The 23,953-nt window shown below is 41.9% G+C and overlaps 2 protein-coding genes and 1 long non-coding RNA gene across 4 annotated transcripts in view; 1 reads left to right on the top strand and 2 right to left on the bottom strand.

Annotated features, from left to right (window-relative positions):
- Nucleotides 1–192: 192 nt before the first annotated feature.
- Nucleotides 193–9,464, bottom strand: senp2 (SUMO specific peptidase 2). Of its 2 annotated transcripts, none has more exons than XM_063909183.1 (17): nt 9,109–9,464; nt 8,406–8,467; nt 8,200–8,309; nt 5,340–5,406; nt 5,114–5,195; nt 4,839–5,013; nt 4,601–4,707; nt 4,413–4,495; nt 4,176–4,224; nt 4,009–4,081; nt 3,743–3,895; nt 3,514–3,645; nt 2,068–2,292; nt 1,699–1,778; nt 1,534–1,618; nt 1,343–1,438; nt 193–1,219 (listed from the first exon to the last, which is right to left on the bottom strand). In XM_063909183.1, exons 1-17 carry the CDS (start codon nt 9,288–9,290, stop codon nt 1,157–1,159), a joined length of 1,824 nt encoding a protein of 607 aa, XP_063765253.1. In that variant the 5' UTR covers nt 9,291–9,464; the 3' UTR covers nt 193–1,156. The 2 variants fall into 2 exon arrangements, with proteins under 2 accessions (XP_063765253.1, XP_063765252.1); XM_063909182.1 differs by having other exon boundaries at nt 3,743–3,898; nt 9,109–9,463.
- A 523-nt stretch (nt 9,465–9,987) lies between these two features.
- pcnt (pericentrin) overlaps nt 9,988–23,953 on the bottom strand; it is a 34,440-nt gene continuing 20,474 nt past the window's right edge. Inside the window, 26 exon segments of the mRNA XM_063909181.1 lie at nt 9,988–10,829; nt 12,148–12,275; nt 12,359–12,497; nt 12,581–12,660; nt 12,735–12,961; nt 13,240–13,449; nt 13,560–13,745; nt 13,857–14,354; nt 14,357–14,647; nt 14,865–14,994; nt 15,339–15,490; nt 15,583–15,858; nt 15,948–16,120; nt 16,309–16,411; nt 16,535–16,875; nt 17,265–17,454; nt 17,585–17,755; nt 18,754–19,773; nt 19,878–20,057; nt 20,214–20,366; nt 20,605–20,778; nt 20,863–21,099; nt 21,429–21,449; nt 21,723–21,830; nt 22,024–22,256; nt 22,757–22,999. Of these exon segments, the coding sequence (XP_063765251.1) occupies nt 10,798–10,829; nt 12,148–12,275; nt 12,359–12,497; nt 12,581–12,660; nt 12,735–12,961; nt 13,240–13,449; nt 13,560–13,745; nt 13,857–14,354; nt 14,357–14,647; nt 14,865–14,994; nt 15,339–15,490; nt 15,583–15,858; nt 15,948–16,120; nt 16,309–16,411; nt 16,535–16,875; nt 17,265–17,454; nt 17,585–17,755; nt 18,754–19,773; nt 19,878–20,057; nt 20,214–20,366; nt 20,605–20,778; nt 20,863–21,099; nt 21,429–21,449; nt 21,723–21,830; nt 22,024–22,256; nt 22,757–22,999 (5,696 nt within the window). The 3' untranslated portion in view covers nt 9,988–10,797.
- Nucleotides 13,475–18,464, top strand: LOC134881673 (uncharacterized). The gene is made up of 4 exons (XR_010168073.1): nt 13,475–13,750; nt 13,968–15,045; nt 15,374–16,900; nt 18,288–18,464. It is a non-coding gene; the product is annotated as an uncharacterized LOC134881673 (long non-coding RNA).

Genomic DNA, 23,953 nt, shown 5'->3' with positions numbered 1-23,953 from the left:
ACACTTATGTAATCAAATCCATTTGCATCAAGTTAAAATTCTCCTTTCGTTTCAAAATAATATTTTATTGAAAAGCCCAGCATATTTTCTCACTAATGCTCATGTAATGTGCCCCCTCTTAAATTGTAGGAATACAGTTATGCAATGTACAAATACACACTAGGATATTGTGTGCAATGCAAGGGACTTAAGTGCAGGTTGACCACTCATGTTTTAATGACTCTCAAAAACCAACCGTTTAAAAAAGGAAATACTTGCTTTCAGGGAGAAAGAAAATCACATTTTTAAGCATGAACTCAAACATGCATGTGTGTACAGTAGTTTGCTATGCAGTTTACTATACTGTAAGGTTAAGTCAATGTAAAAGCCCTAAGTAGCCTCTTGCATTACGCTCATGGAAAAGATTGCTAGGTCTAACAGCGCCTTATTTAACATATGGTGAACAACGATAAATGCTCCACTCATGGAGTAAAACAAACTATACACACTCTGCAGAAACACTTTCGCATTCAGTCAAGTTATAAATAATAGGAAAAACAAACACAAGTCAAGCGGTCAACCACGCATCTCTTCAAAAGGGGACTGGAAAGGAGGTATTGATTGATTTTCATTGTCTACATTTCCCACAGAGATTGATTTTCATGTCATTAGCATTGTAATGAGTCACTGCTAACAATACAATCTCTCACAATTCAGAATTTACACCGAAATATCACCGATTTTCAATAATGTAATTAAATAAATGTTGTCAGACTTGTATGTGACCAAGTCATTTCCCAAATGAAACAGAATCATGCTCTCGTACTGGAGCTCAGTGTCAGAGGGCTGAAGGCACTTCAGGCAACACTTCAAACAGTAGAACCAAAGCTCAATACAAAAAGCCATTCAATCAGTAGTGCCAAAGCTTGTGTAAAACTTACGCTTCTTCCATCCCAATAATGTCTCCAATTATAACTCAGAGTGTTAATACAGGAAAGGGGATACAGCCAGCTTTTAAGACTTTTGTTTTCATCTCCTCAGTCCAGAACAGCTACACTTTTTAGTCCATGTCTTTGGCCCACTCATTTCTTTTCTTCACCATGTAGTTGTACACAGAATTTGCTCCCATTCAGAAGGTCACTGTTGTTAGGCGGTTATTAGAAATTCTTGCGATCCTTTATAGCAGCTTCTGATTGAGGATTTCCCAAATCATTAATTTCCTGAAGATCGGCATGTGGCACTGTGAAAAAAAAGGAAACATGTTTCTTAAGCATTCATTTGAAACAGAGTTTGTACAGCTTTAAAAGTATTAATTCAAGCTCTTTCAAGCTACTTATATATTACGTAAACATAACATGTATACCTGTTTAAAGGTTAGAGGGCTTCCTTTTGCGATATAGTCTGCGTATTTACAGGCAAAAACACCACAGTCGCTGCCATTCTGTTGCTGGGGAATCTCCTACAGAGGCAAGAACAGTGTACACAAAATGAATCCCACAGTAAATATGAAAATATTCATGATAGTGATAAGTCTTTTATCTCAGTTTGACTTACAGCGGCCCGCAAGCTCCCAACAGACCATTTGGTGCTGTCGAGCTCTCTGCCTTTCTTTACTTTGTGCTCCTCTCTTAGGTAATGTCTGGAAAAATAGAATATTGATGTCATAAATTGTGCAGGAAAAAACATCATTAAAAATGGACAGAAGAGACGAGGACTCACAGTAAAAGAACGCAGATGTCATCGTGCCTGTGCCCCATCGAGTCATATGAATTCACTGTCCTTGACTTCAAATCAATCACCTGTAATATGAGGGAGGGAGAGGGGAGAGAAACATTAATATATAGAGTATATTCACACTCCTTGGTTTCTTCTTTAAAACATTGAACCACAGTACACATGTTATTAGGATTCCTTGAAACTGATATACTCTGAGAAAATACTGAAAATTAAAGTGAAAAAGTAATTAGTGGATTATCAAAGCACCAGTTTACCCCATTATTGTCTCAATGTCTGTCATGAATCAATAACTAAAAAGCAGGAATATGACGTGGGAAAAACTTGTATATGGTCTTTGTTGTTGTGACTCACAGCCAATGCCCAGTGGACACCCAGGTGCAGAGGGACCAGGATGAGGTCGTAGAGGAAGAGGTCGACAGCCTTGGTCCAGCGCCTCACAGCGGTGTGTCCGCCAGCCTGCCCGCCTCCTCCTCCCCGCAGCTTCGGGAAGAAGAAGCTGCTGAACGAGTAGGTTTTTAATCCTGCTGCTTCTCTAGAGCACCGCTCCATGACAAGAGACAGGTAGAAGTTCATCACCTTGGTAGAGGAAACAGGGAAGGCACAATATAATACATGTTAAACAGTCCTTAGATATATCTCTTCAGTCATTTGACATATTGAATATTATTTTCCTCAAGATTATACAAAAAGGTTTTGACTTTCACTGCATAATACAATGATACATACAGTAAGTGAATGCTCACACAGCACAGAGCATGACAGCTGTATTAAAATCCAATGCCATATTTAGAAAACAGCTCATGCAACAAGCTTTGTTTTCATGGTGACTGTGTGCAGCTGCTGATACTACCACCAAACAGAACATGTCTGATTCGGCAAACACGGACGTCACTTCCTACACAAAAGACTTAAAAGGTGCCATAGAAAGCATCTATCTGGTATTCTAAATTGTTCTCTGACGTCTACAAAGAAGGTATATAACTTTGGTTGAACCAAAAATGTCCAGATGCGGTTTTACAGGCCCATTTACAACCCTATGATTTAGTCCTGAATGAAACAAGCTGAATGTCCTTATTTGGGGCTCATTTAAATAATTATGACGAGCTCTGCTCTGATTGGCTGGTTTACAAGGAGCAATCCATGGCTGCCTCAGAGCCCACAGAAGTAAGTGAAGTTCGCGAAACTGTGAGATATGAACCCTGGAGGCTATTGGCATCCAACCTTACATGTTTGAGCCTTTATCGGAGGAGGGAACCGATGAATTTGAAGAACAGCCAGTTGGTCGGAGGTTGGAGAGCAACGTTACGGAGTGGTAAGTGTTAGCGTTAGTGTTTCCAGTAGCTGGTGTATGCAAATGCTGGGTCTGGACTACCGTGTGTGACGTCATACACAGGGATTGTTGTAATTCGCCCGTTTTCCGCTGTGATATGCATATCCATGATTTGCACGTGAAGGACAAAACAATGGTGTTTGAGGTTCACGGTATGTCAGTTCAATGTACCGAACTCTCCTTATTCAACTATGCCATGGTAAATACAGTTTTCCATTCTATGGCACCTTTAACTAAAACAGTGTTAATGAGGACATAGGTAGCATTCAGGTTACCACTGCAATAGATGTAAATGTATACAGTCGCCGTTATCCGTTCGATATATCAACTGAATCGTTGGAGACAATTGGTTACACATCTCCAAAGTGGTTTGTATCAATTCAAATGAATGCCAACATTTATTTAATTTTATTGACATCCCAAATAATATTAGCCTGCTACAAACGTTTCATACTCTAAGCACCAACCTCGTCGTTAAGCCAGCCTCCTTCCTGCAGCGTGGCCAGGTCTCTCTGTGTGATGCGTAGTTTGAACGCCGCGCTGAGAACAAGGTTGGGATCACTCTGAGCCAGAGCACAGCTCACCTCCGCTGACATTTCCTAAACACAAAGACAAACACATACATGTAATTAAATACTGTGTTATTATTATGCTTTCTTCAACACAGTCACTACACCTCATCTTTGAGAATCTCACCTTGGTCAGCCTGGGTATGTCCTCATCATTGTGCCTTGCATGTGCGGTGTGTGCAGAATGCGAGTCAGGGAGGCTGACAGCAGGAGTCTCTCTGTCCACTAGATTGAGGCGAGTAGCTACTTCAGTAGAAAGATCCAAATCTGCTGCCTGTTTCTGCTGCAACACAGGTCGACATACCAGACAGATTTAGTACATCTGCTTCTCGCTCATAACTATAGCTTGATAGATGCTTTGACAGGTCATGAGAGAGTGAGAGATATGACTACCTTCGCACATCTCGCAGGCTGTGTGTCCTCAAAGGCTCCACTGAAATTTTTGGTGAAAGTTAGGCTACCCCATCTGAAGATGAATCATATGGATGTTAGTCAAATGAAAAGAAGGAATCAGTATACAGAACATTGTGATGATGTATAAATGAGCGTACTACACTAACCTGTCCTTGGTTGCAGTTGAATTTCTCCATGTAAACATACTAGGGGAAGCTGTGCAAAAAAGATGTCGGTATGGCAAAATAGATTAATTTTAACTTAAGAATGGACAGGGTCAAAATAAATATGATAGCCTAATGGGACCTGAAACCCTGATTAAGAACATCACTTAAAACTATCCATCACAAACCAATACATTTACAGATTCAGATCACTGTATTTTTAGGTTTATGGACTCATACCTGATAATCCCATTTTCCTGGGCGCTGGTTCAAAGGCTTTTCCTGAGGCAGCAGTTCTGTGATCCCCCTGTGACAGCGACTCACTGCGAGCAAAAGAGAAAGAAGGTATAACAGAAGCTCATGTCCTAAGATAAAGTTGTTATATGGAAGTTGGACAAATATTGAATTGTGGATAATGGAAAACGTACTCGTTTGGTTTTGTTTGGTTGAAAGGTAGTGGTTGGCTTTTGCTGTATTGCTCTGTCACCATTTCCAGCAAGCGCCTGTAGTGTTCCTTGTTGTTCTGCTTTATGGCCTGAAGAGAGAACCCAAGCGATGCCAAGTGTTAAAGCATGATTACTGGTGATCCTCTTGGCGCAGTAAAGAGGGGTAACTGGTTGACACAATCCAATCTAATTCAGTGTACTGAACAATGTACTTTCTTACCTCTTCTACAGTGAGACTGGGCTTGTAGCAGCGATTGTGTCCAAAGCCATTGCAGGTTGGATCAGGATAAGTGGTTCCTACTCTCTGAGCAGGTCTGGAGGGCAGCAGCTGGAGGGAGCCTCTTCTCTCCCGATCCTTCCCCCTGTCCGAGAGCCCCGCAGACAGCCCCACCCCGCTGCATTTGACAAAAGGATAGTTACATAAGCACGGGAGCATTTAAAAAGGTAACACTGCTGAATATGCATATAGAAAAAGGAAAGTGGATTGTGACTTGCCTGTACTTCCTCATTAAAGGAGGAGTGGAGCTCTGAAAGGGATTCTTCCCACTCCTCTCATTCACTCCTCCTATTGGTTTGCCTGTGAAGAAACAGCAAAGTCAAGCAGATGAAACTATGGATACAAAATTATACTTCTACAGAATAAAGAGTCAAATTAATCCAGATTACATACAAACTGTCAAGAGATCATTTTTCTCCTACAGTAACAGCAGTCCTCACTTACTCATTCTCCACTCGGTCCTGTTCAGCCACGAGGTTTGGAGCTCATCTATCCCCATCAGAGTGACAGGCTGGATCAAAACAGGAAATGCAAGGTCATTGAAGTAGGAGAATACATAAATGTAATGCAAGAGTAGATTTTATTTGACAGTTAGGAATCTGGTCACAGAAGAAAATTGCTTTCTCATCGCCATGTCATGTGTTGCTGAGGAAAGCCTTTAAAACCCTGTCTTTTCTAGAAGATTTAACTGTATCCACATGTGGTTTTGTAGGTTCATTTCAGTATGCAATCTACTAGGGCTGCCCCCTAATAGTCGACTTATCGTTAGTCGAACAATAAAGTCTTGAAAAAAAAAATGATAGAGGAACAACGCGAGTGACAGTGAGTCAGGCAATATACTGTATAGCCTTCATTCATTATTGTGATATTTGATATTTGGAGTTTGTTCTTTGTGAAAATGAAACTTGTAATTTATTTTGTATTTGCATTTATTCTGACCACAGAAAAAAGGTTCAACAGTTTATAACTTAAAGCGAATAGGCATGTTTACATTTCTCTTTCAAGTTTTTCCGTTTGCTCTGTATTATTTTATTATTTACTTACTTTTACGAAAATGTATACAATTCACTTTAACATTTCAATAAGCATTGGTTTACATAATTCGTTGGTGTTCATAAGTCGTGTTCTGATGATTGATTCTTTGATTGAGAATATAAATCATCCAAATGTTCGGTCTGTGTCCTTGTTTCGACCCACATTAGGTATTATCATCAGCTGACGGGCGGACCGCTCCGTCTGTGCGCTGTGACACACATGCGCTGTCGTATGTAAAATGAAAAGCTCAAAGGCTCATTATTACAGTTTTTATATACAAGGTTTTAAATGTATCACAACGTAGAGTGATGTTACCAATAACGTTCTATCTCAGCCCTGGAACAGAAACCATTTTGTGAAAAAAAAATGACATTAATAATCATAAATAATATATCGGAAACATGCGATGATTAGTCGACTAATCGCCTAAATTGATGACTATTGATCCACCAGAAAAATCTTTAGTCGAGGGCAGCCCTACAAACTACAAAGGGTAAGTTAGACGGTTCATGCTACAATACATACAGTGGGGCAAAAAAGTATTTAGTCAGCCACCAATTGTGCAAGTTCTCCCATTTAAAAAGATGAGAGAGGCCTGTAATTTTTATCATAGGTATACCTCAACTATGAGAGACAAAATGAGAAAAAAAAATCCAGGAAATCACATTGTAGGATTTTTAATGAATTTATTTTCAAATTATTGTGGAAAATAAGTATTTGGTCATAACAAAAGTTCATCTCAATACTTTGTTATATACCTTTGTTGGCAATGACAGAGGTCAAACGTTTTCTGTAAGTCTTCACAAGGTTTTCACACACTGTTGCTGGTATTTTGGCCCATTCCTCCATGCAGTCTCCTCTAAAGCACGATGTTTTCGCCTGTCGCTGGGCACCGGACTTTCAACCTCCCTCCAAAGATTTCTATGGGTGAGATTCTGGAACATGCGAATAGGGCCCAATCAGAACCGAAAGTGTTGAGACTTCCTTACTTCCATGGCGGAGTGGAGTTGGAAATGGGATTCTTACACCAGCCACTCATTCATCTCTCCAGTTGCCTTGAGGAAGGCAGGTTTTTCCACATGACAAATTCTCCGATTACATGACCTCATTTTCTTCCTACAGTAACAGTCTGTCCCTTTGCATCAACACTCGTCCTGCAAGCACGAGTTTGACCCATGCTATCACAGTAGATGGTGTTTTGGATCAAACATGAATTCTGTTCTTCCAAGTAGAGAATATAAATTAACAAAAGTTTATTTTTGGATTTCATCAGAAAAATTGCTTCTCCCATCCATTCTGGTTCTGCTGAGAAACTTCAAACCCTGTCTTTTCTAGGATTTAAACAGTATCAAATGCTGGTTTTAGGTTCATTCAGTATGCTTACTAGGGCTGCCCCTCTGTTACTTATCCAGTCAACTCAGTCTTAAAAAATGTGAAACCCACGGTGACAGTGGTTCGGATATCTATACTGTATCCTTCATTGTTTTATTTTGATCATTTGAGTTTCTTGTGAAAAGAAACATTGTTAATTCTTTATGTTTTGCATTTATTCTAAAAAGGGTCACAGTTTATTAACTTAAAGCAATAGCATGTTACTTTTCATTCAGTTTTCCCGTTGCTCGTATTTTTATATTTACTTGTTATTTGTTTATTTACCTTTAGAAATGACAATTCTTTTCATTTCAATAAGTGGTTTATAATTCGATGGGTGTTCATAAGTGTTTTGATGATTGATTCTTTGATTAGATAAAATCTTTCAAAAGGTTGTCTTCCTTATCCCCACGGTATACAAGTGACGGGACGAGGTGCCTTAAAACATGCAGTTACGGTCTGTAAGAGCTCAAACTCATTATTACTTTTATGAGGTATGACACAATAAGTATCCCTATAATTTATTCACCCTGAGAAACCATTTTTAATAAAAAATCATAATATGATATATCCTGGATGATTTCCCAATTCGTCTCACATAGATTGATATTGACCAAGATAAAATCTTACAGCAGCCCTATCAACTTTTAAAAGGGTAAGACTTGACACATTATAGTTACATGCCAAAATGTGCCTTTTGCTCATATTGGATGTAACACACTTCTTTTTAGAGCTGTTGACTGCTAACCCAGGGAGAATGTACAACTACTCAGCAGATGATAACTGAACTTCATAAGACAAGGCGTCTACTGAATAGCTGTGCATCTGCATTAATCTGACTAACTTCTCTGTTTTGAACTTCGAATGCTCATATGATGAAGGTAGTTGGAGCACAAACCTGTGTCTCTTCATAATGTTCAGGCTTCACACTGGTCTTCAGCGGGTTGCGCAGCCTGAGCAGACCTGCTACACCGGCCACCGTCTTCTTCACAAAGCTAATCACTACATCTGAAAAACAGGACACCACATATAAACAACTTGCATCTTCATTTGTGGGAGACAATTTTGAATAAATACTAAGGTTTTTCTGTTTCTTGTACGAACCTCGCCTCCTTCTTTTCACTTCTACCTGGTCACTCTGGCAAACACCATCTGCAACATCAACACTGAAACAAGAACATCTAATTTTGAGATGGGTGATACTAACAATTGAATACATAACAATATCCCCAACTCAACAGCATTATATCAACAATCTGATGATCAATAAACGTCTAAATAAAAATATATGGGTTCGATTCAGGTAAACATGCCTGAAATGTGTCAGTCAAACACAAAAGCTCTGCAATAAATCTTATTGTTACACTGTTCAGATCTGGTTTGCACCGTTTTAGAAACTGTTGAATATACAAGTACATTTACTCCACTGAGCATTACACATGACTTTATGAATGTATTGTTTCGCTCAAATGCAGCATGAATGACATGAAAGAACCGGTAAGCTAGCACTGTGAAACTTTTGAAATGACTTATTTTACAAATGTTATGGTGTTGATTGATTGCTCAGATCACCTAACGTTATTAGCATTAATTAGCGTTAGTTAGCTAAGGTTAGCTGCTTAACGTTCGATGACGTTACAGCAACCAACCTTCTTTCTTTCTTATGTTATGATTGCACTGACGCTTTTTTATAACGTCAATCAAGCCTTTTGATATCAAAGAGGATGTAATGGCGCATCACTCAACTCAACTATTGAGAGATAACCTAAATAGCACTGCAATAACAGCCTTTAGATGAACCACCGACCTCTGGTAGTTCCGTTTGGCCGGTCTGCAGAGGCTCTCGTGCCGCTGCTCTGCTCGCGCTTCCACGCCAGGTCGCGTGGGTACGTCCTGGCTAGCGTTACCTTTCCCGGGCCACTCGGTGGGGTTTTGCCCAGTAACGGGCTCAAAAAGCGATGAGATTCCGTCAACTACCCATCCATACATCCCAGACAAATACGAGAGAATTGTAGCGGGGTCTTCTACGCGGTCCAGGACTAATTTTACCACAGTTAAGATGTCAAACAAACGATCTACGACACACTGCCTGTCGTTGGGCTTAGCTCAGTTAGCAGCACTGTGAGTATGTGCGTCATTCAGTGTTGATGTTTTACGTGGCGCGAATGTTTTATTCACCCACGGAAAACGGGTGGGAGGAGTTCAAAGCGGAACTGGTGTGGAATCATGAAATGGAGGAACCATCTAAAGTGGCTTCTACGGACCTTATAAACAAGCAAACCCCTGACCGAGCGGGTAAAGAGCGTCAGTCATGGCGTCAGTAGCAAAGCAATAGCTGCTTCTGATGCTTAGTTATCTATTATTTGTTAGATAATATTTCTTTAAAAAATTCCCATTTACTATTTACAATCAGGTGAGGATGGTATTTATTGTCTATCGATTGATACAATTAGACTCATTAAAGTTGATTCGCTGCTTAAAGAGTACAATAATTAATAACAAAAACGATAAGTCATTTCAGGAAAAGGAAAGAAAATATGATAAAGTTTTGACTCATATAAATATAATTGTGAATAAATATCTAGTAAATTAACTTAGTAATAGTGTTTGCGTAAATGTTGTAAAAAAATTTTTTAGTTTAACTATTTAAAATAAAAAAATTAAAGAATAACAAATGGTCCATATATAATATATTGTATTCCCTTCATTTCACTCATCATTTGTAAAATACAAAAGTAGTTAACTATTATCTCATGGTTCAGCAATAGACATTCGGATAGTAAGCAAACATTGGACTTACTATCAGAATGTCTATAGTAGTTTACACAGTACTGTATTGAAAAAGCAAATTTGTATTGTTTGTTTTTTAAACAAAAATATAATACTACCTTGTATGAAAGTTTCAGAAACAGAAACAGCACATGATAATATGGATTGCTTTATAAAGAATGTTCACTGTGCAGCAGTATATAAAACATCATTTAAGGGTATACTTCAATTATGAGCTGCAGTAAAATAAAGTCAGTCTGTTTGATTTGTACACACATTTAAAATATTTATCAACTTTATAGTAGAAACACAGATAATACATAAAAACACGTATGGTTGATCTTTATGCAATAATGTGCTCATTAGGGATGCTAATTACAGATTTTCAGTAAAAATCAGTGCAGATTTGGACGCATGTACAATGAACATCAGTCCTATTTACAAGCACAAAAGCGTATAAAAACATTAGTAGAAAAATAACAAACAGCACTTTACAATAATGAAAAACATTTGTTCTTGCAATATCTCGAAGTGAACTTCAAAGAATCAATTTACAGAGAGTAGAAAAATTACGATAGAATATTTCAAAATAATTTATGTACTTTAAAAAAATCACATCACCCAAAATGTAAATATATTCCTTTCTACATATTTCTACATGGGTGTAAGGCATGGACAGTTTTGGAACAAAATGCCAATAAGAGGCAGTCACTCATTCAGCGTTGGATCACTTTGGGTCGGGCTGGAAAGCAGACGAACCTGATAGGACACACAAGAAAATAAAGATTATCAGACAAGGTGAACAGCAGAGGTCTGTAACGTTTTATTCCAAGCGATCATAAAGTAAAACACTAAACCACTAATAATGGGCTGATGTTGTATTCCACTGATGGTATTTTCATATCACGTTGTCGGAACAGATGAAGGCACCACACATTTTTTAACAATGATAACAAACTTACTGTTGACTGTGATATCAAGCTTATCTAAGTTAGTTGATCTTATATCATTCAGACAAGAAGGCTCGATAGCCTGCATACACATTCGAAAGGATAACAGGTACAATCTATAAAAAATGGGCTTAAACATAATGTAACTTAAGGACCATAAACAAGGGGCATGTACCTCCAGATTGTTACCCCCTCTAATGTACTACACTCAGTGAATGATGAAAAGTCGGCACCCGTGTCATAAGAGGTGTATTATACTTCTTTATTATTTGGTGGAGTGAGTACGTTACACTCACACTCACCTGGACCATTCACGTAAGGGGGCGACAAGCAGCTCAGGTACAGCCACGTCCTATTCTCCTGCAGCCAGCGCTGCCGGTAACCAATCATATCAGGGGAACAAGGTAGCTGTATCCTCCTTTCCTCTTTAGGGGACAGGGCTATATGAGTCTTGCTTACTTGTTTGGGAGATGATAGAGCACACAGGTTTTCTGGAAGTGAATAACATGCTGTTTTACTGGAAGTGTTTGGCCACCCATCACAAAATCTGAATTGTTCCTATATTAACTTGTCTTGTGTCCGTGTTTTTTTTCACAGGGGAATTGGAAAACACTTCCTGGAAAACAAGTGACCAAATAAGTAGACATGCACTTAATGCTGGGATCATACTTCACAATGTTATTGTCCTTTGATCGACTGAATGTGTCGGGTTGAGCATTCAGAGTCTTAGGTTTTTGCAATGACTCTGATGAGTAATGTGTCCGATTACACAGAAAGGACCCATCATAGCTTGAGAGTCTTGAACATTACACTCGTCATTGTTGTCTGATCTCTGCATTAGAGCTATAAATCATGAACCCAGTGCCCTGTAACATCCCTTATTATTCCGAATAGGTGGTGAGAACCCGTAAAGTTGTTGTTCTTATGTTTATGATTGAATCTTTGCTGTAATTTCTAACCTGATTGCGCGCTGCTCCGAACTTTGAAAACTAATCCGTGATAAATCACCAACAGAGTGCAAGAAAAACTGATGAAAAGACCCTTTTGTAGACCCTGTACTTCCAGTTTTCATCCTTATTGTGACATTCCATCTTCAGTGCTGTAAATCACCGGTTAATGCCCCTCACCTTGTCTTGCTCCAACCAATCGTAGCTGAACTTTCTCTAGATGGTGGATATATTCTGTCAGAGATCGCTCTGGATCCTGAGATGTTCCTTCTGAAGTCTCCAAAGTCGGAGTAGGGCTGGAGTACGACCTGGAAAAGACAAAGCGTATTAATAAAAAAATGACATTATTCCTATACAACCTCAGAATCTACAGTTCACTAAGGGTCCAAACCTGTTGTGCAACCGGAAGGGAGATTTTTTAGGCGGACTGAGAGCCGACACCGTTTGTCTGTGGACGGAACTGCGGTCTCTGTTTGGTGGCGATTCAAAATGTATTCTTGGCTGTTGCCTTAAAACTTCAGCTTTAGGTCCTGTAAGAGACATCAAAATCAAAAATCCCACTCACACACATAGTCAAGGGATACATATTATCATAAATCAGTTTTGAGCTCACCTGGAGCATGTCCATTGACACTCCCAGAGATGGACAATCTTCTGATGGCTCTCTGCCACTTCTTGGTCAGGAACTTCATTCTGAAAGAAATCGTTTGATCAGTGTTATCCACAGAAAAGGCGTGGGAAACTCTCATATCTTTACATCCCGTTACCTTGAAACAGCAATGACAACTCGTACAACAGCTCTAAAACGACTGAGGGGTCTGTTGTAGGAGGAGAGGGTGGGAGATGGCCGTGCTCCCATACGTGCGATGAGACACAGTGTGGCCTGCTCACACTCCTGGAAACCTCCCAACAGCAGTATGAGGTAACGCTTCTGGTACACCAGAGCTTTCCTGAAGCTCTCAGCACGCAGGTAACGCTCATACAGACGCTGCACCTGCAAACCAATAAACACAGGTATCGTTTAATCTTTGGTCCATGAAATGTCTGGAAATAATGAAAAATGTTCCACTCATTTTCTCAATATCTAAGATGATGTCTTAATACCTAGGATGTCCAGTTTAATTTGATATAAAAGTGAGAAAACTTAATTATTTTGGATGCAGCAACAGAAGTATGTTGTGGCATTTTTGCTTTAAAAAAAAGCACTTTAAAAATAGACCAATATACTCAAGTGATTCATCTTTAATCTGCTGTCCAAGAGTAGATTTGTACCTTGCCGTTGCTGATCACGTCGTTGATGGGTCTGTTCTCGGTTTCTGTGGTGACCTTGGCCAGCTCGTTCTCGGTGAGCCGCAGCTGTCGCTCCAGGAAGGTGAGTCTGTGTTTGAGGGTGGCTCTCTCCTGGCTGAGTGATGTCACACGCTCCGTCAGCACCGAGTTCTCCTTCATCATCTTTTCCAGAAGACTCTGTGACGACTGCATCTACAGTGTGGAAGGTACATTAGTTTCACAAAGGTCTATTAAATGCATTCCTGGAGGGGTCCTAGAGGGGTCTGTGGCTGGTTCCACTGCAGTAATAACCACTTGTGTACCTGGTGGTTCTGTTGTGCGCTGCCTGCCTGGAAGTCACTCTGGAGATGCTGTGAAGAAGCAGCCATGTTATGCTGCCTCAGCCTCTGAGCAGCCATTTCTTTCTCCTCTCTTTCCAGCTCTACCAGAGTGTGCTGCAGCTCCTGCATGCGCTGCTGGTCCTGTTGCCTCAACATCTCCAACTCACACTAAAGTAAGTAAAGAAGCATGTGTGTGAGCAACAAAAATGATCGTAAATGTATAAGGCATTACATTTGTAAGAGTGGTGAGCATTGCTGAGAAGGTTTTTTATATTTTACCAGTTTGTTGTTGGTCCTCTCTTGTCGTCTCTCCCTCTCCATCTGCTCCTGCCTCCCCTTCCTCCTCTCCCTCTCCCACTGCTCCTCCCTCTCCCTCTCTTTGTCCTTTAGCAGTTGCAGTTTCTCCTTCAGCTCGGTCAGTTCCACCCCTTGCTGTGTGTTGCGCTCTCGCTCCATCTTTAAAGCACAGCAGGTTTCTTGTTTCTGCTCCCTTAAAGTCTCCACAGCCAAGCGATGTCGGGTGGCGGCCTCCTTCTCCCTCTGCAGCTCCGCCCTCCACGCTCTGTCCTCCTCCTCTGATTTCCTCCTGCTCTGAAGCAGCTCAGCCCTCAGTTTGTCCATCACAGCTGCCAGCTCCTCCCCCTGTCTTCGCTCTTGCTCCAGCTGGGCGCGCATGTCGGAGATGAACTTCCTGTCTCTGGTGGCGTCGGCCTCTTGTCGGCGGCTGAGGTCATCGACCTGCCTGGAGTAACGGTCTCTCTCTTCGTCCACCTTCTGTGAGCTTCTGCGAGCTTGGAGTGAATTTCTGCGAGGCGAGACTCTGCTTCAGTCAGGAGGCGCTCCAGGCGAGTCTGGTCTTGTAGGTTGAGCTCTTTCTGGTGAGCAGAGAGATGCCGCTCGTCTTCTAGCTCTTTCTGGGTGTCGCCAAGGCGTTTCTCCAGCAGCACACTGCGGGACTGTTCAATCTGGAGCTCCTGTCTCAGGTTGCTGCAGGCCACTCTCTCCTGCTCCACCTGACCCTTTAGAGCCATGACCTCTGACCTCTGCTGCTCAGAAGATACATGCAGAGCCTGCAGAGGAAAGACAGGGGTTATCTGTCAGAGTTTAAAAAAGGAAAGTTGACGTCGACTCTGCATTCTTCACCATGTTTGGTCTTCTGAACTCAGTGAAAGCATTAAGAACATCTTCTTGTGTTTATACACTTTTTCCCTAAACGATCTGAAGCTGCCATTAATAAAACTAAACCCTACCAACAATAATTTTGCAGGTTTTTAGTCCTCGTCTTACCTCTCTCCTTTCCTCCTTCTCCCTGTCCTTGCGGTGACTCAGAGCTCGCTCCTGCTCCAGTTGTTGTTGAAGCTCCTGGACTCTGGCCTGCTCCCTTCTCAAAGCTTCTTCGCCCTCTGCTATAGCCACCCTGAAGAAAACAAAAAAAGCACAATTCCAACTTTACTTTTCACCACTTCTGGTAATATAACATGAGCTCATGTTTATCCAAGTGTGACAGAAACATTAAGGAGAGTTTATACTAACACCACCAATACCCAAAATGATACCAACTGTGAAAAACGGATTCCATAAACTATGTTTTACCAATTTATTAAACATGCTCATTTCTGCACTTAGGGAGGAAAGCAGTGATTTTGGTACGAATAAATATTTATTGGGATAAAATGTATTTGACCATAGTTTAAAGTGATTTAATTCAGTTTCAAAGATATATTTACTTTTGTAAAAGGTGCGCTTGAATGCGAAACCTACCTGACTGACTGTATTTTGTTCTTTTGCTCTTGCAGAGTGTCATGAGCACACTTCAGTTGTTTCTGACTCTCCTCCAGCTCCGCCCTCAGTTGGGATTCAACCTGTCTGTCAACCCGATCTCCGGGCAAGTCACCTTCAACTCTGTGGTCAGTCTGAAGGAGGAAGAAGAACATGATCAGCACCAATACCATTTATCTGCATTTGATTTTGATTTCATAGTATCTTTAAAACCCCAGAAGCTCACTTGTGTGGGTCTCTGTGCCATTCGACAGAGCAGCTCTCTGAGAGCAACCACAGTCTCCTGCAGCGCCCTCTTCTCCTGCTGCCAGCTCATGGGGGGGATGGAGGATGAATTGTCCCGCTGGTCCAGTATGGTGGAGCCACCTTCAGAATGATGCTCTGTGTGACTCAATGCAAAGGCTCTTAAGTCCGAGACGTGAGGATGTGTTGAGGGAGCGGCACGGCGTTGGGACAAAGTGAGGATCCTGCAGCTTTCTTGATACACCTTTTTCAGCAGACACTGCAGGAAGATGGAGAAAGAAACTGAGTAAAAGCTTATCACACTGTCAAATGAATAGTTACTGAAAAGTGTGTATATATATATCCTACCTGCAGCTCGGGTGACAACAGCTCATCGGTGTAGCTCATACTGCCTGCAGCACTGTCTGTGTTTACCGTGGGGTTCATTCCTCGGCAGCGAAGATAGTCAAGGAACTGAGCATCCAGCCGCTCAGTCTGCTCCAGCTCCACCTTCAGCCTCGCACCCAATTCTGAACTCACATCTGAAGCACAAAAGAAGAGAGTTTAGCAGATAAATCTGGGACATGTTTTTAATAGAAAGACAAAAGAATTTAAATAATAATTGATGCTACTAACAAGTATTATCTGGACCCTGATGTAAAATGTTCCTTTGTGCTATAAGGTTACATTTTTTATCCAAATACAATGTCAAAAATGTTTTAATACTCACTGCTGCCATATCCATCACTGGCCCATTCTGGTGCCGACAAAGAGGAAGTGGAACCAAGAGGAGATGAAGGTGTTGTCATGTCAAGATCTTCCAACTCGCGCACCTAAGAAAGAAGAATTACAAGAAGGAAAAAAAGGTCAAATCAAACAAATACCTAAAAACCTCTGACCCAATAAAAGACTAAACTGCTCCGAAGGTTAGCTCGTATGGAAGAGTCATATCATACTTTGTCAGTGTCCAGCGAGTCGAGCATGGAGAAGTTGTCAGACACAGACACGGAGCCGGAGCCTGGGGAGCGGGTACTCCGCGTGGCCGGATCCGGTGTGATGGTCCTGGAGTGTGGAGACTCCATCACCACTCTGGGAGAGGGCTTGACGTGGTGGAGGTCCAGGCCGGTGCTGTTCAGAGCGCTGAACTCAGACAGACGGGAGTTGATGGCAGAGGCGCGGAAACGCTCTGGGATTCGGTCTTCGGAGCATTCGAGTCTCCTTAAAACCTCCGGAGAGCTCAGAGAGACTTCGCCACGAGAGACGCTCACAACGTCTTCAAAGGCTCTGTGAGAAATATCTGACAGAGGAAGAAAGTGAAAATGGTAAGTATGACATCTGCACGTGGCTTGATTTTTAATAAAAACATACATTTCACATTAAAGATGCTGAAAAATACATATATTTTGGCTATTTTTGCTTTATTAGTGACTTAAACGGTTGAAACACTATCAAAGTAGTGTGCAATTCAATTTCTAACCAATTTGTCAACTCAAAAATAAACTTCTCTTTAAATTCTAAGCTCAAGCAATGTGAGTTATTGATTTCCATCCTTTAATCCACTAATACTGAAACACAACTACTGAACTAGTTCAATAAAACTACAATCAAGCTCAAATGAACCTCATAACTTCTGTCATTGGTGTTTATGTGCCATGAAAAATGATTCAACCATCATTCATTGCTCACCCTTCTGTGCGTGTCCCTGTTGGTGGGGAAGTGTGTCCGGCTGGTCACAGTGTTGTCTGAGTTGCTGTAGTTCTCTTTGCTGATAGGTCAGTTCCTCTTCCTGAACAGCCAGGTCTCCTTGAAGACCCCGAAGCTGCGCCTTCAGCCGCTGGTTTTCAGTCTCAAGGTTAAGCAGGGCACGGTCTTTGGTCTGACACAGAAATAAGAGACATTAAAATACAGCTTATTATACTCGAGCAATGCTGCCTACTTGAGAGTACATCCATACAGAAAGAAGACGGATTAAAGCTCATATTATGTACTCTGTCAAACATTCCCACCTGTCCTTCCTCATGCAGTTTCTCAGCCCTCTCGGTGCTGGTACTCAGACCCTGTTTCACCGCAGTCAGCTCCGCTCTCAGAGCCTGATGATCTGCCCTCAGTTTGGAAAGTTCAGCCTCCCTCTGTCTCAAAGCAGCATCTGCTTTAGCCAGGGTCACCTCGGCATGGGTCTGAGACAAAGATAAACATCCCCTATTAGCAGCAACAGTGCCTTTCAGAGACTCTTACTTATAAAAACACTGCAGCTACATGCCATCTTTAACTTTATTTGTTAAGTTTTTCCTTGAAGAAATACTGTTTGCATAAGAGCAACAACAGAACTAACCCTAACCCTAACCTGCAATGTAACGTAAAGAGCTTTTTAACGAGTACCACATGTTCATGCCCTGTTTGATATCCAATTCTTTCTTTTATATCCAATGCTAGATACCTCTTTAGCACACAATAACAATACATTTGCTACAAACGACTATGGACTCTCAAAAATCACATCAGACTACAAAGACATGCAGCAGCTCAACAACTGCATGTCTTTGTAGTCTGATGCATTATTTTTAACACCCACTCTTCTCCTTACCACATCCTGCAAAGTCAGAACGTAAAGAAATGAAAAATAAAGTCCATCAGAGCTTTAAAAAACAGCTAGCAAAGATTTTCCCTTCTGCTTCCTCATTTTAAAGTCACTTCCTCTGTGTTTGTTAGAGTCAACCGTCTGAGCAGCGGCGCTGTGACGTGTTACGGCAGTTAAATGCAACCAGATGTGGTCCCGCCTGCAGATGTTAGCACAGCTGTATGCTAGCATTGAGACCGGCAGCGAGATATTTGCGCTCTAGACTTGGGGCCTGTTGAAGCAGGTTTCCAAAGATAAGTGAATGACTTTGCTGATTAAAAAAAAGACCCTGTTCAAAGCTGGGGCCCGAAAATAGTTGAGTTATCTTTTCTATTTTTAGGTCCATCTATTACTTTAACGTTTATTATTATTATTTATATGTTGTTAAGATTATTATATATCTTAAATGTAATGTCATATTTTGTCATTAGGAATAGTTATTTTATGTATGCGTATCACTTTCAATGAAATAAAAAATAAATATAAAGGTTGCATTTCTGTGTTACTGTTAATCTTGGTTTATATGTATTTATTATTTATAACTATGCTGCCACTTACCAGCACTTCCTTCTGAGCCTCCTCCTGACTGGTTTCCCTCTCATTGAGCTGAACCGTCAGGTCCTCGATACAGGCTCTCATGGAAGTCGCTTCCTGTCTGAGCTTCTGAATTTCCTCCTGCAGTTTGCCCTCCTTCCTCCTCAGTGCCTCCCGTTCAGCAGAGAGCTCCCCCTTCACTGTCTTGAGGGTTTTAATCTTTGTCCTTTCCTCATCAACCAGTTCCTCCATGTCCACCAGCTCGGCTCTCATCTCCTGGACTTGTCTCTCGAGAGTGAGGCTGGTTTCTCGGAGGACTTCCGTTTCCATTTTCATCTCCCGCTCTTTTGTTTTTAGAGTGTCGATCTCGGTCACTCTCTCCTGTTCTTTCTGCTGGAGTTCAGTAATCAGAGAGTTGAGATGGAGGTTCTTCTCATGCAGGGCGCTCATTTCTTGAGTTTGAACTTTGTTATTTTCCTCTTCAGATGATTTCCTCTTCTCTGCCTCTCCTTCTTTCTGGGCTTTGACTTCATCCAGCTCAGCTTCTTTGAGAGTTAGGACACTTTGGAGTTTATCGGCCTTCTCCCTCTCTGCCGTCAGCCTCTTTCCGAACTCCTCCCCGTGTCCTCTGTAATCTTCCTCCTGAGTGAGCAGTAATCGCTCCAGTCCCTCTTTCTCTGCCACCGCCGTGTCCAGCTGACTCTGCAGGGCCTTGAAGCGCGATTGCAGGGAACGAGAGGAGGCAGAGTGACTCAGACTGAGCTCTTGCTTCAGGCTGTTTGGCCCTCCCCTCCTCGCCTGTTCCTGGATGGTGTAGTTGTCGGGTTCGGGGCTGGGAGCCGGCGAGGGATTGATGCTGTCACCGTCCTGAGAGTCACTCACTTCATGCAGGTTCGGGCCTAATGTGGCGAGTTCTGCCTGTAGAGTGCTGATGACCTCATGAAGGCGCTCCTCTTCTTCCTGTTTGTCCTGACGCACTCTCATGACCTCAGACTGAAGGTGTTCCACCTGTGAGCGCAGGTCCTCGAGCTCAGCCTCCAAAGCCTTTGTGTCAAAAGAATAACAATTAATCAGACATATGCATTCTTCTCATCAACAATGGGAACTGCCATACTGTCTTTATGTATTCTGTGTGCATTTATTCTGACCTTGTTGTCCCTGGTATCGTCCAAATCCTGCTCCAGTCTTTGGATCTCTGCGTTGAGGTGGTCGATCTCCTGATTTTTCTCCTCGAGTAATGCTGAGGGGAAATTCTCCTCCCCTGGGTTCTCAGCTTCGCTCTGTTCCTCTTTCTCCTCCTGGAGTATCGTGAGAGCAGAAACATTCTCCTGCAAGCAGAGTTGTACATACCAGTTTAGTTATAAGTTATACCTTTTGGGTTGTAAGTTCTTGAGTCTCTATCTTCTTATAGACAAAATAAAAACCATAAAAATAGGAAGAGCCTTTCATTTAGTCGATTTTATGAACTACCAGAAAGCACTTACCTTCAGGGCAGCAATCTGGTCTTGGAGCTCGTTAACATGGGCTGCATTCTGATTGGTCAGAAGCTCCAGCTGTAGAGCGAGGTGTTTTAGTTCAACCTCTTTGATGCTCATGTCCCTCTGCAGAGTCTCCAGTTGGCCAACCATAGCCTCGACCTAAAACACAAAACATGACTTATTAGTGGAAGACAGATTTTATTTGGGGATAACGAAACACACAACACTGCACTGCTCACAAAGGCTTACTTTCAAGACCTAATCATTTATCTTAGGTTAACTGTAGCATAGTTTTCAGCATTGGGTTAATAATATTGTATACTCAAAAGTGGATCAATCACCAGCCTTAATAACTTTTGACTACCTAACAGCAGCTTTGGGTAAAAGTCTTACAGACCTCTTGCTCTTTGCTCCGTAGGCTCTGCTGAGCGAGGTCCAGCGCGTCGCTAAGCTCCTGAGTGGATTCACTCTGGTTGTCATGGTAACAGTGTCTCGTCTCATCCACTTTGGACTGCAGGGCGGAGATTTGAAGCCTGTTGGACAGCTGCTGCTGCTCCAGTGCCTGCTTATCCTGTCAAAAGTGAGAACATGCGTGAGAAAAAAGAACCCTCATGTGCACAGTGGTATGAAGTTTTAGGTATTTAAATGTTCTTACCTGCGAGAGCTCCTGTTCTCTCAACTTTGCTCTGTGGAGCTCTTGTTCCAGTTGGCTGATAGATCGTTTGCCCTCGGCGTTGTTGAGCAGGGCTTGCTCCAGCTCTCTGATTCGCCCGGCTAGCTTGTCTATCTCCTCATTGCGCTCTGTGAGATCACGCTGGGCTTGCTGATTGGCTGCGACCAAAGAGTCATGGTCCTCTGTTTTGTCTTTGATGATAGCTTGCAGACTCTCCACCTGCAGAGAGGGAGAGGGAGATGACAACATTATGGAGGACATTGTTTTTTTTAAGGAAAGAGAAAAAACATGACGTGCAGATAAAGCCATTCCGGATATGCAGCCACCGATATCCAACATTGAAATTAGGCCATTCAAGATAGCAGTGGCACGGAAGTGAAAGACAAATGAAGTGCAAAACAGAAGCAAACGAATATTAACCATGAGAACATGAAAAGCAGATGAAAGAATTAGATATGGATGATTGCACGGGAATAATGACGGACGACGCACACCATGCACTAGAGTCAGAGGGGCTAAGAGGAGTATGCTACGGTTAGATTTCATACCTGCAGAACCATGTCCTGAAACTACAGCAATCCGTTCAGCACAGGGATAAACACATGGCAAAAGTCAGGCTCATTGTAAACAAACAATGCATTCATCACTTCAACCTCTGTAAAACACTATTACATTACAGTTCAGTAAGCAATGCATCACCAGTATTAGACACCCAAGACACAAAAACACACTTCCAAAGCACTACATTCTCTTAAAAACAGATTTTTAATTCGACTATCCAGTAAATATGAGCTTTATTAGTTGTCATGTTATATAATTGCTAGCAAAGGAATGGGCCTCACCCTGTGTCCCTTATTATCCACGCTGGCGGTCTGTCTGAGCTGGGCCTCCAGGCTTCGGATCTCCTGCTGGAACTCGTCTCTCTCGTGTTCACGCTCCACAGCCTGCTCCTATATGCACAGGAACAAATGATGTGAAAGACCGCGTCCCGCTACATTAAACAGCAACATGACAAATTGCCTGCGACACTCTGAAATAACACCAAGAAGAGAGTGAACGCAATATAGAACTGCAAATTAAAGAGAAAACCAAGGAGCGGATTTATGAATCACGCTAAAAATAAATTCAAGTGTGAAATCGAACCTCTATAAACTGCCTGTCGTGTTTCAGTTGTTTCTCCAGAGCTTGGACGCGCTGGTTCAGGTCTTCGGTGTGGGTCTTGTGGTGCTGCTCCGTCTCCAGGTCCTGTGTTTCCTTCTCCTCCAGATCCCTCTCCAGGGCCCTGAGGCGCAGCGACAGAGACTTGTGGTCCTTCTCGGCCTGACGCTGCAAGTCCAGCCTATCCTGGGTCAAACGCTCCGTCTCTGCAAGCAGAGCTTAAAAAAAAAAAAAAAAGGAAGGTTAGGGGGGGGGATTGTTTCAATGCAAATACATACACACAGGGGGGGGGGGTTAAAAAGCTTGCAAGACATTAGTAGTTCAATAAATACAAGTATTACTGTACAGTTCCTCATGGAAAGGCACTGAATGCATTTGCTTTGCCCACTCTGAGCTAAAACACGGTTGAAGAGGTAAAATAACACTGCACTCAAAAACCTTTGCTACAAGCTACTGGCAGTGTTACAAACAGCAACCTCACAAAGCACTGCAAACATACTGCATATTCATCCCAACCCCGTCATCCCACACACACACACTCACACACTCACACACTCCACGCTGACCCACAAACCTGCGTCAGGATCTAAATTGAGCCAATGGCCTACGGAGAGAAGACACATCTGAGCACAGACATTATTATAAGTGTGTGGTCAAGCTCACTAACGGGGTCATGTCACATTTGATGCACATATGATTCTGCGTCTACTCCGCTCACCTTTCTCCCTCTCCCCCAGTCCGGCAGAGAGATGCTCCTTCTGCCGCAGGAGAAGCGAGTGCTCCTCGCTGAGCTCCTGGTGCTTCAGTCTGAGGCCGTCGAGCTCTGACGTGAGGCCCTGCATCTGGTGCAGCTTCACCTTCAGGTCCTCCAGCTCCTCCACCAGTCTCTCCTCTTGCGCCTCCTTCTGCTGCAGAGACTCCTCCAGCAATGCTTTCTCAGCCACATAGCCCTCCAACAGCCCTGAACACACGCGACGCCATATCGTTACGTAAGCTGACATTAGAGCATAGGCAGGAAAAGAAGAGCGGGCATGGGGAGTAACGGACTACATGGAAGAGCGGTGCATATTAGGATACAAAAATAAATGACTATTTTTTGCAGTGCATTAAAAAAAAAGACCTAACGATACATTAAGTAAAAAAGGGACATTAATTGCAGGTTGATCATTTAAAACAAAGAATGATGCTTTGCACACATGTAGTCTAACACAATGACCTGTAACGTTTGTTTAAAAAAAAGATTTCACTGGTTTTTACTGTAAAGCAGAACAAGGGAACAACATCACAGTGCAAAGATCAGGTCAGATTTTTATTTTTGCAGAGAGACATCCCAGCCAGAAAAGAGCGTTTCATAAGATTCCCTTCAAATTTCCAGCAAACATAATATAGGGTTAATTTAATCTAACTGATCTTGCTACTCCAAGGTTTCAAGGTTTTATTGGTCATATGCACAGCATATACAACGTATGAAAATCTTATATCCCATGCTCCTCCAACAACTCAACATACATGGTGTAAATAAGATAAATAAAATAGTGCAAAAAGAGAGAAGAATATTTACAATAAGAGAGAAGAATATTTACAACAACAACAATAAAGATTTAAGGATGTGAAATATATACATATGTGGTATACATTGAAAGTATTTAAATACTTTACACTGTTGAATGAGGAGGTATGGACAGATGCATATATTACGTATAATAGATGTATATGGCAGATGTGTATAATAGATGTATATGGCAGATGTGTATAATATATATATATAAACAGATGTGAGTAGACATTCACAGAGCTCAGGAGTTCAGCAGGACAATCTGATAACACTAATGTGCCAAATAACTCAAAATGATGCATTCAGCATATTTTGTATCTACTTTGTATAAAGGTAATGCAAAAGTATTGTTTAAGGTTT

Source organism: Eleginops maclovinus, chromosome 19, assembly GCF_036324505.1.
Source record: "Eleginops maclovinus isolate JMC-PN-2008 ecotype Puerto Natales chromosome 19, JC_Emac_rtc_rv5, whole genome shotgun sequence".
Taxonomy (NCBI): Eukaryota; Metazoa; Chordata; class Actinopteri; order Perciformes; family Eleginopidae; genus Eleginops; species Eleginops maclovinus.
This window is presented reverse-complemented; position numbering and strand designations above follow the sequence as displayed.